Genomic DNA, 17,083 nt, shown 5'->3' with positions numbered 1-17,083 from the left:
TGTTTGGAATATTTCGGCTCTCTGACCTGAATATCACGTTCTACCCTCGTTCTCTAAGAAAAGAAATGCTGTGCTTAAAGGAGCTTTTCGGGAACGTGGTTTGTGGGGACCGTAAGAGTGCGGTGTTTCAGGGTTTGGCACAGTAGCGTGTGCGGTTGGAGATGCGGGACAAACCCAAGCGTGTGCGGAGATATCTGTCAGCCACACTGCAGAGCCAGTACAAGCTCTCCATTCAGAGGCAGGATGGGCCTTGTTTCTGGAAAGATCATCAAAATGTCAAACCGCTGTGAGCCGTGCCCAGACGGAGCGTGGAGGCGGGGAAAGTCAGGAGGTGGGATGTGTCAGGAGATCAAAGAGCAAAGGCTGTCGTGACTGAGGTGGCTGTCCTGTTGCTGATGATGCGCTTTTTTCCCCTCTGCCTTCAGATGAACAAGAGGCAGTTCAGAAAAGGACTTTCACCAAATGGATCAACTCGCACCTGGCCAAGGTAAGGAGGAGCTGCAGGCAGCCCGAACACCCCGGGTGTCCCTCTGGCCTTCACCTACTTTACTGTATGCAATAGACCCCAACATCTGCCGGTGTTTCCGGCTAGTATTTCGTCCTCCTGGAGCTGTCGGGGTCACAGAGTGCGTTACAGACACTACAGTCTGTGTTACAAATGATGCAGTTACAGTGCATTACAGACACTACAGTCTGTGTTACAAATGATGCAGTTACAGTGCGTTACAGACACTACAGTTTGTGTTACAAATGATGCAGTTACAGTACACTATAGACACTACAGTTTGTCTTACAAATTATGCAGTTACAGTGCATTACAGACACTACAGTTTGTGTTACAAATTATGCAGTTACAGTAAATTACAGACACTACAGTTTGTGTTAAAAAATGATGCAGTTACAGTGCATTACAGACACTACAGTTTGTGTAAAAAATATACAGTGTTATGATGCAGATACAGTGTGTCATACACTTGACTATTAAATTTTACAGACATCACAGACACACGGTGTGTTTATAAATAGTCTCAGTCATAGTCTCAGTCCGCTTGCATTTTGCATTTTCAGTGACACACCTGCAGACCTAAGTAGCTCGGAATCCGTTGAGCCGGGGCTTCTGTTCTCAGTACAATGGCCACAGCGCAGTTTGGGGAGGGATTAGCGCTTTTGGCAGGGAGAGAGTAGGTCAGATGTGCTGCTGTGTCTGTTTGTGTTTGTCTTTGGTGGGGGTTGGCAGTTTGGCCTGAACGAGTAGGCACTGCTGCGTTGGTGAGTCGTGGAGGAGGGGTCACATGGGGTTGGAGGCGGGATCACAGGTATGTGGGCGTGGTCCCAGGCTATGGGAGAGGTCATGAGCAACATGGCCACACAATGGCACGTAATGAGCAAGTCACTGAACCTGGTTGTGTTCGGCTCAGCCGAGGCCCCCAGCCCCCAATCGTCGGCGTCAGGGTTTGCGATGCAGCATGTTAAACTCGAGCGGCCGGGCTCTCTGGATGTGGCTAGACGGCTTCCCCAATCCCCCTGCTCCTGGGGTTTCCACAGGTCCACAGCTGAGGGATCCATGCTGATGTGTGTCAGTCACATGCTTATATACACATACACACACACACAGACGCACACAAAACTTAGAACAGATTCCTGGCCCCAGTTTTGTGTATAGATTATATTATTTATATATGTATAAACAAATAGTTGAGTATGTTGCACTTACGCCTTAGAAGGTTCCTGCGGTGGTGTTATGCAGTTATCCAAACTTTGCTTATTAAGCCTGAAGGTGCTGTTCGCTTACGCCATGTGCCCCCCCCCCCCCCCCCCCCCATGCCTGGCATCACCCAGCCATGTGCCCCCCCCTTCACATCACATCCATTCCAGACGTCGCACTGCCCTTGCTCGGCGTGTTTAATCCCTTGCCCCCATCCCCGCTCTCTCAGCCGTGGGTCCCTCCCCCATCCCTGTCCCAGATGTTGTCCCCAGACGATACGGCCCCTCGATCTGATTTCGTTTCTGCGGCCCGTCGCCCCCGATTCCGGCGAGCTGGACATTAATTCGAAGGCGAAGCCAGGACTGGCGGTGTGATGATTCGCTTTTATTCGTTTAGCAGATGCTTATTTTGCGAAGCGATGTACTTTTTTTTGTGGATGGGCAGTTGACAGTTGGAGCAGAGGGGGGTTTAAGGGTCTTCTCGAGGGCCAATCAGCAAAATAACTTTCCTAACTCGAAGCAGCGACCTTCCGATCAAAGGCACAGCGCCCCAGCCTTTTGAGCCGTACATCACTGAAATGTCTGATTGCTGCAAATGGGGAGGGGGGGGGAGAGTCTATTGGGCTGGGGTGAAGCCAGGTGATGAGTCGACTCATTTACTTCATCTGTTCTTATTTTGTCCTACTCCCCCCCCCCCCCCCCCAGACACTCCCAGGCCCTGTGGCTCAAGGCCACACCCCACTAATGTTCCTTCTTAAGACTGGGAGTGTTTCTCAATATGCACCCTTGACCGTACTTGTGTTCTCGCAAACCCGTTTTACGTCATCTTCCATTGCCGGAGACCAGGTCCAATACTAGGAAGTACGGAGGAAGGTAAAAATCCCCGGACTTTGGTCTTGCTCTGCCCCAAATATCAAGGACAATGGTTGCATCCTCACAGAACGAGACCAGTCTCATTATTCATTGCGCCCCAAGTTCGTTCTTGGGAGGCAAGTTAGCAAGACTGGTCTTGACAAGACCACAAGTAGGGTCTTCGTGTTCTTGGTATTGAGAAAAGCCCCCAGCGTCTGTTTGACTTTCCAGTATTGGCTGCCTTGTGTGTCACTTCTGTACCTGGTTAGACTCCCCACCCCTCTCTGGATCTGCCCGCTTTCCTGCCCGAAGGGTTCCAGCGAATAGACAGCCCCATGTGAAAAGGCTACCTGGCTATCGTTCCCCCATCTCACTCCCATTTCACGAGTTTGAGATCGTCATGGCGATGGCTGCTATAATGTCCCGTGATTGGCAGGCTGAACAATGAATGAAAGCCACACTTTCCTCTTACCCTAAATCACTCCATCTAAGTTAATTTATTGCCTGCTCTGTGGGCAGGATAAATGGATACGTCTCATTTGCTCGTTATCTGCTACTGAGGTGATATCGACCGTCGTACCCCCTGCTCCCGTGGTCGCCGAGCAACAGAACTAATGGTCTGCTTCCTGCTCCCAGGAGGCCGGGTCTGAGCAGTGTGGTCACCTTGTACAGTTAAAACTGTCCCCTAATAGGGTTAATGCACTGACAGACGTGTCAGAGCCTTCTGTTCTGGACCTGTGGACCTATGACCAATAGCTGCTGGTTCAGATCCCAGCAGGAGAATCGTTGTTGTGGCACTGAGACAAATTGCTCTCGGTCGAAATCTCATCACCTATTTTATGCTGTTTGGTTAAAAGCCAGACGGCGCTGAATGGATCAGAGTAACTAACCCTGAAGCGAGGAAGATTTGTGGGAACGGGATTAAAATTCCCTGGCTTTTAATTTCACAGTCATGGATGCTGGAGTCAGCGGAGAATAATACTGCATTATCTCTAAGATTGCCGTCTGATTGTGCTTTCAGGGGCGTGTGTGTGAAATGTGTGGAAGGTGTTTACAAGTTATGTTGGTTTCTCTGGAATTGTGACGGGTGTCCTATCTGTCCTGCCCAGCAGGGGGCACTGTTTCAGACCTCAGTCCCTTTGTATGAGCTTGCAGTGGTTCTGAAGTCTTCCCTGGGAGTCGCAGGGATGAAGACAAGGGACACCCTGGATGGGATGCCAGTCAAATATTGGAGCAGATTAGCAGTTTTTCTAATAGGGTGAATGTAGTACTGATCTGTGGGCATGTATCTGTAGCCTGTTGCGTGCGAATGATGACAGAGTCTGGGCCAGAGAAAAAGCTCTCCAGCATCTCGCCAGGTGATGCACTCCAGTTCAGTAGCTAGGGGGCGCCGTCGGTCTGAATTTCAGCCTCTCCTATAAGGCCGGGTGAAGGCTCGATTTATGGGCTGCTCTGATGGGAATCTCAGCTCGTCCCGTTAATGACCCAGAGCCGGTGACAGCGCTGACGAGACGCTGAGAGCCCTCAGGCATGCTCCCGCCCCGCGTCGAATCGGTCGCAGTGCCACGGATCGGCAGACTCCCAATGCGATGCTTTGTCGCACGGCGCCTGTGTCAGTGAAAACAGCCATCCGCCATAAAGCCAACGTGCACGCTCTCAGCCAATCAACACACACTCAGCGTCAGCATCAGCATCTGCGCTTATTCTATCACTGCATCATAAATGTGACTTGCACTCCCTAAAAGCTGTAGATTTTATTAATATCTCAGAGACAGCGTGTTTATATGGAAATGCCACTTATGAGCTAGGGGTCAGTGGGGTGAATTTCCGGGGGAATAAAAATAGCTTATGAATAGTTAATTTAGTTATGAATGGCTGATGTCTTCCCCTGAGTGTGTTTCCTATTGTTTAAATGTTTCTCCTCTAGGCAGAAGGTGTGGCTTTGCTGGTATGGAATTGGGGAATGGGGGAGTGTGGGGGGGGGAGGGGGTAGCGCTGGCTCAGCCGTTAGTGGGAGACAGCAGCTTTGACAGATCCTTCTGAAACGGGCTTTTTTAATCTCTAAATGAAGCGGGGATTGAAATGTACTTTGCTGGTATTCGTGGTCGCTTAAACCCCCTGAATGGCGTCACGTGATGCGGCATTATGGGAGATCCCTAATGCGCTGTCAGGAGGAGGCGGGGGGGTCGGGGGGGGGGGGGCGATATGTGCGTGTGAGCCAGAGAGAGACTTGGGCTCGTCGTAATGGGGTGTCTGCCCCCCTCCTTTTCTGCTTATCTGCCAAAGCCGATGTCACAGCGTGTGTGGAGGCAACTCACCCACAGTGAAGCCCCAGTACTCACAATGTACTCGCTGTGTACTTGCAGTGTACTCACTGTGTACTTGCCATGTATTTACTGTGTGATTATTGTATACTGCCTATGTAATAACGATGTTGTCTGTATTCTGACTGTGTAATCACTGTGTTGTTCCTGCGTATTTTCTGTGTATTCACTGTGTAATCACTGTACTGCCTGCATAGTGCCTGCGTTATCCTCATAGTGTTATTGTACTCCCTGGATGGGAATGAATGTTCGTTGCCACTAAAAAGTATTTCATCGTTCATTTTTAAACTTTGCAAACCCATTTTGTGGGTGAAAATCCGGAACTAATCAGATCTCAGCAAAACAGAAGCAGCAGTGTGTGCTGATAGCAGAAGGGCAGCTCAGACACCTGATTTTGCAGACACATCGTATGGGTGAAGCTCTGGATGTGTTCAGATTTTGAGAGAAATTGCATCAAAATTGTATACTGCTGGTGTCATTCTCTGTATACTCTCTGTGTTATTCTCTGTGTGCTCTCTGTGTTATTTTCTATAAAATCTCCATGACATTCTCTGTATACTCTCTGTAATTCTTTGCATACTGTCTGTGCTATTCTTTGTGTGCTCTGTGTTATTTTCTGTATAATCTCTGTGTTATTCTCTGTGTGCTCTCTGTGTTATTCTCTGCACATTTACTGTTATTCTCTGTGTGCTATCTGTGGTATTTTATGTATAGTCTGTTATTCTCTGTTTACTTTCTGTGTTATTCTCTGTGTGCTCTGTGTTATTTTCTGTATAATCTGTTATTCTCTGTATACTCTGTATTATTCTCTGTGTGCTCTGTGTTATTCTCTGTATACTCTGTGTTATTCTCTGTGTGCTCTGTGTTATTTTCTGTATAATCTCTCTGTTATTCTCTGTATACTCTGTGTTATTCTCTACAAACTGTCTGTGATATTGTGTTGTCTTTGTGCTCTGACGGCCTGCTTGCTGCGTTATGTACTCTGAGCAAGCGCTACTCAGCTGTCAGTCACACAGAGAGCCTGTCAGACTTGCGTGAAGAACATCACGCTTCTTAAGCACATTAGCCGCATTAATAAGTGATTAAATGAGTGTGCATTAGCCATTATTCTCTGATTAGTAACGACTGTCTTTGGCCCTTCCCCCCCACAGCGCACACCCCCCCTTGTAGTGAACGACCTGTTCGAGGACATCAAGGATGGGGTGAAGCTGCTAGCCCTGTTGGAGGTCCTGTCGGGCCAGAAGCTGGTGAGTCTCTCGGATCCATAGAGGGTGGATCTGTTGTACTGCCGATCCTGCTTATCGGGATACTGAGAAGTATCTGAGAAGCTTCTGTATCCCTCAAGCGCTCCGTGGTGATGGGACCATTATAGAAAAAGAGAATGTCTTTTTTAAAGTTCTTTGTCTCGTGGTTTCCTCAGAGATGTATTAAAGTCATGAAGAAAACCCGCTGCTGCGTATCGACCTGTCTGCTTAATGCTCCCTTCTATCGCTCCCTCCCCGGCCCCCTCCCCAGCCCAGTGAACAAGGCCGGCAGCTGAGGAGAATCCACTGGGTGTCCAACGTCGGCACGGCGCTCAAGTTCCTGGAGGGGAGGCGGGTACGTAATCACATCTGCTGGATCGCGTCCTGGGGGAGAACGTGTTTGTGTTCAGAGCCGGCCCAGCTCCCCCTTCTAATGAAATTTCACTGCAGCTGCTGTTTGGTTAAAAACACAAGACTCCATGTAGGGCTTCAGCCTTTTCTGCAAAGACCCAGCTCAGTTCTGCCTGTGATCAGAAGGTTGCTGGTTCAAATCCCGGGGTTGGCAGAGTGGTTCCCCTGTTGGGCTCTTGACCGAGGCCCTTAACCTCCAGTTCGGCTGCCTGATCCTGCTTTATCAAAAAAAATGTAGATCACCTTGGACGAAAGTGTCTGCTAAATTAAAATAAAATCAAAATAAAACCAGCACCCTTTGGAACCCCCCCTTGTTGCTGGAGGGAGGGGTATTTATTAACCCCAGAGGAAAGCTGCAGGTCGTCACGTCGCTGTAGGGGGTACGTGAGGTGGTGGCTGTCTGTTGTCCTCTCATCTCCGCTCCCGTTTCTGACGTGTCTGTAATATCTCTCCTCACCCATGCGACAGTCCGCTTACAGGGGATCTCCGGTCAGTGACGACTCACCGGCTTGTCGAGCCTCTGCACGCTTCTGTCTGTAAACTCCGCCCGTGCACGAGGCCTCCGCATGTCACACGTGCGCGTTCCTCACCTTCCCTGTGTATATCTACCGCCTGCATACACTTTTGTCTCTCGCTCTGTAGTTTCTGTGGGTGCAGATGTGTGACTGGACCTGTGATTCCTTTGTATGTCACACGCATGTTATTCTGTCCTTATACTTTTACAGACTGTCCCTGACTTACACCCCATGCAACTTACGACTGGCACTTACGGCCCAAGTTAAAAAAAAATGTAAACGTATATACACATACGCGACTATCCCAGTTTCACACAAATATCCCAGTCTCATTCTTACACCTAAAAATCAGAGCGATCATCCTATTCCAACATACGTCCATTATGACGCAAGACCTGCCTGTCCGAACTGAACCCAGCCGTGAGTTGGCGACAGTCTGTATTTGGATATTTGAGTTCTCTGTTCCATGTACTTCTACTCAATGAGCGCTTGGAGTAACTGTATAGCATGCTGTAATATCTTTATAATGTTACTAGTGGATAATGGTAACCAGCATGCTTCATTTACTATAAGCCAGATGCTAACTGGAATTGTACTCATGCATAAAATCCATTCAGTGTATCCCAGGTTATGGGATCTGTTAATACCCCGAAGTGTCATTTCGCATATGATCTGATCTAAAGATTTAACACCTTCCACAGATCAAGCTGGTCAACATTAATGCCACGGACATTGTGGATGGGCGGCCTTCCATTGTGCTGGGCCTGATGTGGACCATCATCCTCTACTTCCAGGTAACCTTACGCTTGCTTATCTACTCAGAGTGATTAGTGGTCTTGACGTCTTCTTACTGGTTACTGACACTGACTCTGCTCAGATGAGGTTTTTACAGCATGACTCCTCCTAGGACTCGAGTCCCCATCCTTGATCGCCGCCGTGCCCTCATTGGCTGTGCAAGCTCTGCCTCTCCCATGCTGACGTCCCACCTCCTCTCTCTATCGCCCCCTGCAGATCGAGGAGCTGACCAGCAACCTGCCGATGCTGCAGTCGCTGTCCAGCAGCACCTCCTCCATGGAGAGCCTGGGCAGCTCGGACACAGCCAGCCCGCCCGTCAAGAAGAAGGTGCTGACCAGGGTCCACGGCAACGCCAAGAAGGCCCTGTTGAAATGGGTGCAGTGCAACGTGACCGCGTAAGGGCCGGGCCGGGCCGGGCGTACACATGTTCACGCGGCAAACAGCAACACAGCACTGCCTCTGCTAAAAGCCCCTGTAGTCGACTCTGCACAGCCCCCCCCCCCCACGATCTGCAAAAACAGCATCAAATTTTTGGGTTCCCTTGGTGAGCGAAACAAACATGCGAACGAGGTGAATAAATGCGAATACAGAGATCACTGTGCGATATCATGTGAGAGGCTGCAGTAAACACACTTTGCGTCCTCCAAACCAGCACCGTACATATATTTTATGCATTTATGAGTTACAAAATTGTTTGTGTCGTCTGCGGCTTTCACAAAACTCCGAAAAATACTAACGTGTGTTTGCGTATGTCTGCGTGTGTATATGTGTGTCTGCGTATGTATATGTGTGTCTGCGTGTCTGCGTGTGTATATGTGTGTCTGCGTGTTTATATGTGTGTCTGCGTGTGTATATGTGTGTCTGCGTGTGTATATATGTGTCTGCGTGTGTATATGTGTGTCTGCGTGTGTATATGTGTGTCTGCGTGTGTATATGTGTGTCTGCGTGTGTATATGTGTGTCTGCGTGTGTATATGTGTGTCTGCGTGTGTATATATGTGTCTGCGTGTGTATATGTGTGTCTGCGTGTGTATATGTGTGTCTGCGTGTGTATATGTGTGTCTGCGTGTCTGCGTGTGTATATATGTGTCTGCGTGTGTATATATGTGTCTGCGTGTGTATATGTGTGTCTGCGTGTGTATATATGTGTCTGCGTGTGTATATGTGTGTCTGCGTGTGTATATATGTGTCTGCGTGTGTATATGTGTGTCTGCGTGTGTATATGTGTGTCTGCGTGTGTATATGTGTGTCTGCGTGTGTGCCTGCACACTTGTAGGCGTCTGGGCGTGGAGGTGAAGGACTTTGGGCCCAGCTGGCGCAGTGGGGTGGCCTTCCACGCCATCATCCACTCCATCCGGCCCGAGCTGGTGGACATGGAGCACGTACGGGCCCAGAGCAACCGGAAGAACCTGGAAGAGGCCTTCACGCTGGCGGAGGAGAAGCTGGGCATCCCGCGTCTCCTCGACCCGGAAGGTACTGTCCACATCAACTTCCTGAGGAGAAGCGTCTCAGTTTCTCCTGGCGTTTGTTAGAAGACGTTGCTATCTAACGGACGCTGGCGTGTCGCAGTGCTCGCTATTTACTTTTGCTCCCGGCAGCCATGGGATTGAGCTCCTCCATCTTTCCTCCTCAGATGTGGACGTGGACAAACCGGACGATAAGTCCATCATGACCTATGTGGCCCAGTTCCTGAAGCACTATCCAGACGTGCACAGCGCTGAGTCCGAGGGGCAGCCGGAGGAGGTAAAGGCTTCAGGTTTCACTCTCCAGGTGCTAAAAAGTGACATTTAATCCAGGTTCTGCATCAAACTCAGCAATTTCTCATTCATTGGTTCTGTTCAGAATGGGTACAGATTTGTGCCTAACAATTAAACATGTGTGATGCTAATTAACTTGGGTCTGATCTTGCAGCCTAAGTAGATGAACGTGAAAGGAGACGGTGCCGAGATAACCGCGTTGCTGGGTGCAGGCCTATCGCCTGCTGTTAGGCCTGTTTCCCAGCAGCTGAGAAGGTCTGTCTCATTCCCATTTGGAAGCTCTGAAGTGCCAAGACTTTTACTGCCGTTGGACCAGAGTGCAAGGTCTAGTCCTGGGGGAGTTTAGCCGTTTGTCACGCCACCCTCCCCCCCATATCATCCTGCCGTGCTTCTTGGGGGGGGGGGTGGAGGGCTTGGCCGTGTCTCTCGGCTGGCTGCAGCAAATGGCCTCCCCCCCTCCACCCCTAACCAGGACCGGCCTAAGGAGGTCGTCCCACCCCCCGTGCAAAATGTCCATCGTCACTGGAACTGGTGGCACTCGTTTCTGAGCCTGTGCTGCCCCTGACCCTAAATTAATACTTGGCATAATGACAGAAACAAACAATCCTGCGATGACCTTTCTGTCTGGAGGTCGTTACCCAGGGTGCCCTGTCCCCTCTGTGCCACCACAGCCCAGCCCCTCCTTTCGAGATCCCTGCTGTGCTGAGGGCACATGGGGCCCATAGCGTACCCTGGAAGCGGGATGCATGTCCCCCGCTGGGCTGGACCCCGGGAGGGGATGTGTTTCAGACCATGCAGGAACTCTAAGCACCCTTGGCCTATGGGCCTGGACTGGTTTGTCTGGGGGGGGGGGTCACATGCCTGTGTCTCTTTTCGAAAGCTGCTCCTGATGAGATCCATTAAGTCTGAGGTTCCCAGAGCTCGTCCAACACAGCAGATCTGACCCTCATGCTGATATTCATCTCAGGGTCACTCTCTCCTCTCTGACTGCCTATGGACTTGATGGATCATTAGAACCTCTCTGTCTCCCACTCTCTCTTTCTCTCTCTGTCTCCCTCTCTCCCTCTCCCATTCTCTCTCTCTGTCTCCCTCTCCCATTCTCTCTCTCTCACCTCCCCCCCCCCCCCCCTTGATTACCATTCCATTCTCTGCCTGTCCTGTGCCTCGCCAGCCCTTTCTTGGCCACGCCCCAGCTCACGTACTCTCTTTGGCCTGCCTGCAGGTAAGCTTCAGCTTCAAGGCTCAGCTTGGAGGGAGGGGGAGGTCAGGGAGGTGCTTTCCGTCACCCTCCCACCCAGAATCTCGTGGGAGGGGCTGGAATGAAGACCCCGCCCTCGCCCAACCCAATATCACCTCTCACAGCCGCCCCCCCCCCCCCAGTGCTTAATTAGTCAAAAGATGGATGGGGCAGGACTGCACTTCTGGGTGTCCCACACAGCATTGCTTGGCAGGCTGATTTAAGCCCAAAAAGGTCCCTTCTCTTCTCCTCTGTTGCTTGTATTGTGTGCTGGTGTCATACTTGGTTGCAGCGCCCCCTGTTGACCGCCTCGTTTTCCGCACGTCTCTTTCTTTCTCTTGCTTTCTCTCTCTTTCTCTCTCCTAAATGCCATGTCTGCATCCCTCTCTGTGCCTCGCTCTCCTTCGCAGTTTGCGCTTGGTCCTCGAGAACTTAAACAGATGCTAGAGGTATGTCCAGTCGAAGGCAACGGTATAGATAATGTCTGCTGATGATGCTCCTGGCTTTATGGCCTTGCCCCATCGTATCTCTGCTTGCTTGTAATGCCTCCCTTTAACCCGGGTAGCACAGTGGTTTGGTCTTAATGGATGGTTGGTGGCAGGCCTCAGACTGACCAGCCTGTGTCCCTGAGCATGCTTCTCAATCTCTGCTGTGTGTGGAGTTCAAAAGCACCCAGAGCTGAACCAAACCTCAAAACGACGACTCCACTATTTTCCAACTTGACGTCTTCTTAGGTTCTTATTTGAGGCCATTGAGTTGGCGGTTTGATTGGCATGCCGTTTGACTGCCTAGACTGGAATGTCATAGGCTGCTGGCTGTCGAATCCGACAGAGGGGCGGGATTAACGCTGTGCTCGTCCCACCCCCTGTGCACAGAGAGAACAGCGGAAGGTCCTGAGAGAGACGAAGGCTGGGCTAGATAAGCTGGAGAAGAAAGTAACCCGTGCCCAGGAAGCACAGGGCAGCTTGGCCGACAAGTACCAGGTAGGCTCCCAAAGGGGCGTGGCCAGTAGGCGGGGCTTGGGTCAGGTGAATGGCTGGGGCGGCGACCTGTGCATGCACATGTGGGCATGTGTGTCAGGGCTTGTGGATGTCCGAGCCCTGACCGGCGGTTTCTGGCAGTCCTTCAAGGTGCTCTGCGTGCAGTACGAGGGCTGGCGCAAGCAGACGGACGCTCTGCTGAAGCCCTGGCAGGCCGACGGAAAGCTCACCGTGGATCAGGCGCTCGTCAAGCAGGCGTGGGAACGCGTGTCCTCCAACGTGAGGCTCATAGGCGCACCTCGCACTCTAAACGCTGCACGGGTCCGACAAAATGCTATGGGCGCGTCATAGACACTGGGGCTGCACACTTTGGGGTGGGGACTGACTCAGGTCAAAGATTCGAGCTCCTAATCCAAGTCTCTATGTTCCTACTCAGACACAGTGATCTTCTTATGTCACTTTAAACTCTTACGTAGACTCTATGGTCTTTATCGAAAGGTAGGAGCCTCTAATCCAGGCCTCTGTGGTTTTCTTCAAACACAGCGATCTTCTCTTTGCTCACTGTAAGCTCCTTCACAGACTCTGTGACTTGCTACACTAAAGTAGACTTCGAGACCTCCTGCTCTCACACTGTGTGCAAACAAGAGGGCCTTCTACACATACAGTGTGCCCTGGGAGCAGTCCAACCCCATTGTTTGACTGGAGCTTGAATTGGGACACGGACAGCCCCTGTCAACGGGGAGAGGGCGGCGGGGGGGTGGAACAGAGAGGGTTTTGTTAAGAGACAGGCAGAAAGACTCCCCGCAGGGTGAGATTCACTCCCGTGGGAGTTTAGCCTTCGTGTGCAGCTAATGAGGTTTAGCCTTAGCGGGAACGTTTAGCTGTAGCGTTGAATTTTAGCCATAGTGCTAAACACGCGTTAGCCTCACCCTAGGAGCTAGCGAAGCTTTAGCCCGTAGCGTGCAGCTAGCAGGCTTTGCCGGCGTGCCACGGTGCAGCGAGTGACACTGTCGGGTTCCTGCAGATTCAGAACTGGCACCTGGCACAGGACACAGGTCTTCCGAGCCCGCTAGGTGACATCGGGTCGTGGCTGCACCGGGCCGAGGTGGCCCTGAAGGAGGACATCCCCGTCCAGCAGAACCACGAGGAGACGGCCAATGGAGTCCGGCGCACCCTGGACCAGCACAAGGTACCGGATGAGGGCAGGACCCCTGGGAGGGCTTGGGGGGGGGGGGGGTCGGGTTTGTTCATCCCTATGCTGACTCTAATGCTTTATAAATGCTTGTGCATTTCAGCACCAAGCCTAAAGAAATTTAGAAAGAGAAGTATAAAATGCCATGGTTTATAAATATAGTCACGTGTCGCTTAACAACAGGGATACACTCTGAGAAATTTGTCATCAGGCGTAGAGCATACTTACACAAACCTAGATGGATCAGCCTACTACACACCTAAGCTGTGGTATAGGCTAAATGCTGATAAAAATGAACAGCATAATAAATACATAAACCAGTATTTTACTATCATTATCAAATATTATGTGCTGTACGTAATTGTATGTGTTATACATTTATACACCTGCCAGTGCAGCAGGTTTATTTAAACCAGCATCACCACAAACACGAGAGCAATGCGCTGCAATACAATGTTACGATTAGAGCTGGAAAGTTCAGGTCCAGAAAGTACAAATCCGGACCAAGATTGAGTACTGTGTGACTGTAACTCTTCATACTCAACTGGTTGGTTGAAACAAAATCGTGGTCCGGATTTGTACTTCCTGGGTCTGAACTTTCCACCTCTGCTTAAAATAGCTATGAAGTCACTAGGCATTAGGAATTAGGAACTGTCGTATTTGCGGTCCGTCGTTGACTGACACGTCATTATGTGGTGCATGACTGAGAATAGATGACAATAATAGAATGAGAATAGATAAAACTACATATAAAATTTTAACGTGTAGTTTATAAATGTTTTGTTTTATAGATTTATAGTGTGTGGTGGCAAGTCAGACAGGCTGGTGACTTTATGCACTGTGGATATTAGCCTGGTGCACTTACACCTGTGTGTATGCGTGTGCGTGTGTTTGTGCTGCGGTGTGCGTGTGTGTTTGTGCTGCGGTGTGCGTGTGTGTTTGTGCTGCGGTGTGCGTGTCCGTGTGCGTGTGCGTGTGCGTGCACAGGAGCTGCTGACTCACCTAGAGGAGCACCATCGGGCCTTCCAGCAGATCCAGAGAGATCGCTCTGTCAGCGCGGTCTCAGTGCCCCCCGAGCAGCTGCAGGACATGGCAGAGAGGTGGGGGGGGTCACACATGGGCACTGGGGGGACACACTTGTGCACCCTAACCCAGAATGCAACACTGCCAGGCACAGAAACAGACAATGTTCTCATTTCACTTTAATTCCCAATAGATTCAATTACGTATCGACGTCATCTCAAGTCCACCTGGCTAAACTGGAATTCTGGGAGTTGAAGTACCGCTTGCTGGCATTCCTCGTGCTGGCCGAGTCCAAACTCAAGTCCTGGATCATCAAATATGGCCGTCGGGAGTCAGTGGAGCTGCTGCTGGAAAACTACACTGTAAGTATCTGGGGCCGCCCCCATCACCGCTGCTCCGACTTCCCCCAGGCCCGGCCCACCTGAATAAGATGCGGCCGAGATTGGGAAGCCAAGGGGCAGCGTATGACTTGTTTAAGGAGCCTCGTCTGGTGTCCTTATGGTGAGGGTGGGAACCCAGAGGTGGCTCTCGTCAGTCATATTATTGATACCGTTCCTTCCATAAGCTGTTTATTAAGTAATTAGTTATGAGAAGTGTTAGTTTGCCTAATCTTTTCAGGTGCCTAATCTATTTGGCTTTTAGCTCTTAAAAAATACTGAGATTCGGACCTCAGTGACCTCACAGCTGGCTACGGTCCTGCTTTCAGGTACATCCATGCACAAAAGGCAGAGGTGGAAATTTCAGGTCCAAAACTCAGACCAAGATTTTGTTTCAGCCAACCAGTTGAGTACTCTGTGACTCTTTATGCAAAACTGGTTGGATGAAACAAAGCCTTCCTCTGGATCTGTACTTTCTGGACCTGAAATTTCCACCCCTGACAAAAGACAGAAGCTTTAGGAGGGAATGTATTTGAGTAACTAGATATTCCAGCTGAGGATATCTGTTTAGAGGGAGGTGCATGTATTGTGTCAAGGGCAGTCGTGATTTTTCAGAATGCTCACTCTCTACTTCCATCTTTAAACAGTCCATCATCGAGGGGCAGAAGTTCTTTGAGCAGTACGAAACAACCTACCAAGCTCTGAAGCAGTCTGCTGATTTGTACGTGAAGGCAGACATCACAGGTAAGTTTACTGATGGTTCAAATGAGTTTATAGATAGTTGAGTTGGGTTTATGGGTGGTTGATTTGATTTTATGGATTGTTTGATTGACTTTACTGGTTTGCCTGAGTTTATAGATGCTCGACTGAGGTTACTGGTGGTTCCGGTTTCAGCAGAGTCACTCTCCTACCCTGCTGTAGTTATATAGTTTTAGTTATATAAACTGGGTTTGTGTCCCAGTTCAACAGAGAAATGGTGTCACGTGCAAAACACAAGCAGATAAAGTGGATGTTTTTGGGTATACTGTGCTGTAAAAATTGTTTGTCATTGTGTGTGTGTGGAGGGAACAGAGAATGACAGAAGCACCCGCTGTCACACACACACACACACACACACACACACACACACACACACACAAGAAAAGGTACATAATGTCACCGGAAGATACGTGCTGAATCATCCTGCAGCAGTACAGCTCTGTGACCCAGATCCACAGCGGGAGAAGGAGGACGCAAGGGTGTGGACCTCACAGCGCATTTAATCAGACACACCTCTCATACACGCCATACTGTGTCACAGTGAAGAGCACTGACTCCTCCAAGGATGGGGGTTTACTGTCTGTGCACTGTCAGAAAAAAAGAATACCAGTTTGTACCATTACTTGTCACTGAGGCTGTAGCCTCAAGGGTCTGCCAGTTGTACCCTATATCTGTAGCTAATTGTACCTATTAAGATACAGAAACTCTGAGGACTCTGAGGAACATCGCCAAGGTACAGCATTAATATACCATCAATGGTACAAAAATGTTCCTCATTTCTGTATTTAAAAGGTACATTTCCCCTTGATAGTACAGCCCCAGTGACACATATTGGTACTCTTGTTTTCTGACAGTGTGTGGAGTAAACGTGAATCGTTTGGTTTCCCTTCTGTAGTCCAAAGACGTGATGTTGGGTTAAATGGCATTACCTAGTGTCTGTGTGACCTGCAATGGATTGGTATCTCGTCCATCGTGTCGACCTGCCTTGTACCATGAGTTTCCTTGGCCTTGCAACTCTCTACTGGATAATTGTTTGAAAGATGGATGGATGGATGGATGGATGAAAGGATGGATGGATAGATGGGCAGACTTAATATGACTTGACCCGTTCCTTCATCTGGGGCCTGAGATGTGAGTCTTACTGAGCTGCTGACACCCCATCTTCTCCCGATCCCCCAAAACACCGCCCTATCTATTCATTTCCAGCTGAGGAGCAGGAGGCCGTGAGCCGTTTCCTGGGTGACACGTCTGCTCAGTGGAAGCAGCTATCTGTGGAGCTGCGCAGCGTGCGCAGCATGCTGGAGGAGGTTGTGTCCAACTGGGAGAGGTACAGCAGCAAGGTGGCCCATCTGCAGGCCTGGTTGGATGACGCCGAGAGCACGATCAACCAACCCGAGAGCGCCAGACGGGTAATCCCACCCCCCCATACCCCGAAAAACGGCACGTCGTCTCCCTGCCGACCTCAGAGCTCCGTCCTCACGTCTCCCAATGCTTCCAGGAGTTTTTCCGGGACCTGGCTCACTGGATCGAGCAGCACGCAGCCATGAACGACGCCGGCAACTTCCTCATCGAGACGTGCGATGAGACGGTGTCCCGGGAGTTAAAGCAGCAACTGCTCCTGCTGAACGGACGGTGGAGGGAGCTCTTCGTCAGAGTCAAGCAGGTCTCTAAGATATTCATCATTGCATAACTTAACTGTGAGAAACTTGCTTGCATTGAGATGGTGGGAGATCTTCAGCGTGGTCTAGAAGGCCTCCTAGATAGTGTATCATTACCTCATTGACCCTCTGGATCTGTCATATTCAAGCAGAGACTGTCAGATTCAGTCAGAGGAGAGGAGAAGATATAGAGACAGTGTACGTGAGATGACATCGTTGGTCATTTCCACCAGGATTTGTTCAGCTTTAAATCATG

At 50.1% G+C, this 17,083-nt stretch overlaps 1 protein-coding gene across 10 annotated transcripts in view; it reads left to right on the top strand.

Moving 5' to 3' along the window:
- LOC111856664 (nesprin-1-like) overlaps nucleotides 1–17,083 on the top strand; it is a 141,326-nt gene that overhangs the window by 15,198 nt on the left and 109,045 nt on the right. For 6 of the 10 annotated variants that reach the window (XM_072703134.1, XM_072703135.1, XM_072703138.1 and 3 more), the window contains 17 exons: nucleotides 426–487; nucleotides 6,032–6,127; nucleotides 6,396–6,479; nucleotides 7,004–7,024; nucleotides 7,752–7,844; nucleotides 8,062–8,240; nucleotides 9,121–9,317; nucleotides 9,478–9,587; nucleotides 11,249–11,287; nucleotides 11,714–11,821; nucleotides 11,960–12,097; nucleotides 12,843–13,007; nucleotides 13,998–14,110; nucleotides 14,227–14,395; nucleotides 15,058–15,154; nucleotides 16,376–16,578; nucleotides 16,668–16,832. In XM_072703134.1, coding sequence (XP_072559235.1) covers nucleotides 426–487; nucleotides 6,032–6,127; nucleotides 6,396–6,479; nucleotides 7,004–7,024; nucleotides 7,752–7,844; nucleotides 8,062–8,240; nucleotides 9,121–9,317; nucleotides 9,478–9,587; nucleotides 11,249–11,287; nucleotides 11,714–11,821; nucleotides 11,960–12,097; nucleotides 12,843–13,007; nucleotides 13,998–14,110; nucleotides 14,227–14,395; nucleotides 15,058–15,154; nucleotides 16,376–16,578; nucleotides 16,668–16,832 — 2,039 coding nt within the window. The remainder of the gene's footprint in view (nucleotides 1–425; nucleotides 488–6,031; nucleotides 6,128–6,395; nucleotides 6,480–7,003; nucleotides 7,025–7,751; nucleotides 7,845–8,061; nucleotides 8,241–9,120; nucleotides 9,318–9,477; nucleotides 9,588–11,248; nucleotides 11,288–11,713; nucleotides 11,822–11,959; nucleotides 12,098–12,842; nucleotides 13,008–13,997; nucleotides 14,111–14,226; nucleotides 14,396–15,057; nucleotides 15,155–16,375; nucleotides 16,579–16,667; nucleotides 16,833–17,083) is intronic. The other 4 variants (XM_072703136.1, XM_072703139.1, XM_072703137.1 and 1 more) reach the window with 4 other exon arrangements.

The sequence above is a fragment of the Paramormyrops kingsleyae genome, chromosome 19, assembly GCF_048594095.1.
Source record: "Paramormyrops kingsleyae isolate MSU_618 chromosome 19, PKINGS_0.4, whole genome shotgun sequence".
NCBI classification, from domain to species: Eukaryota; Metazoa; Chordata; class Actinopteri; order Osteoglossiformes; family Mormyridae; genus Paramormyrops; species Paramormyrops kingsleyae.
The sequence above is the reverse complement of the archived record's forward strand: the minus strand, read 5'-3'. Positions and strand labels throughout refer to the sequence as shown.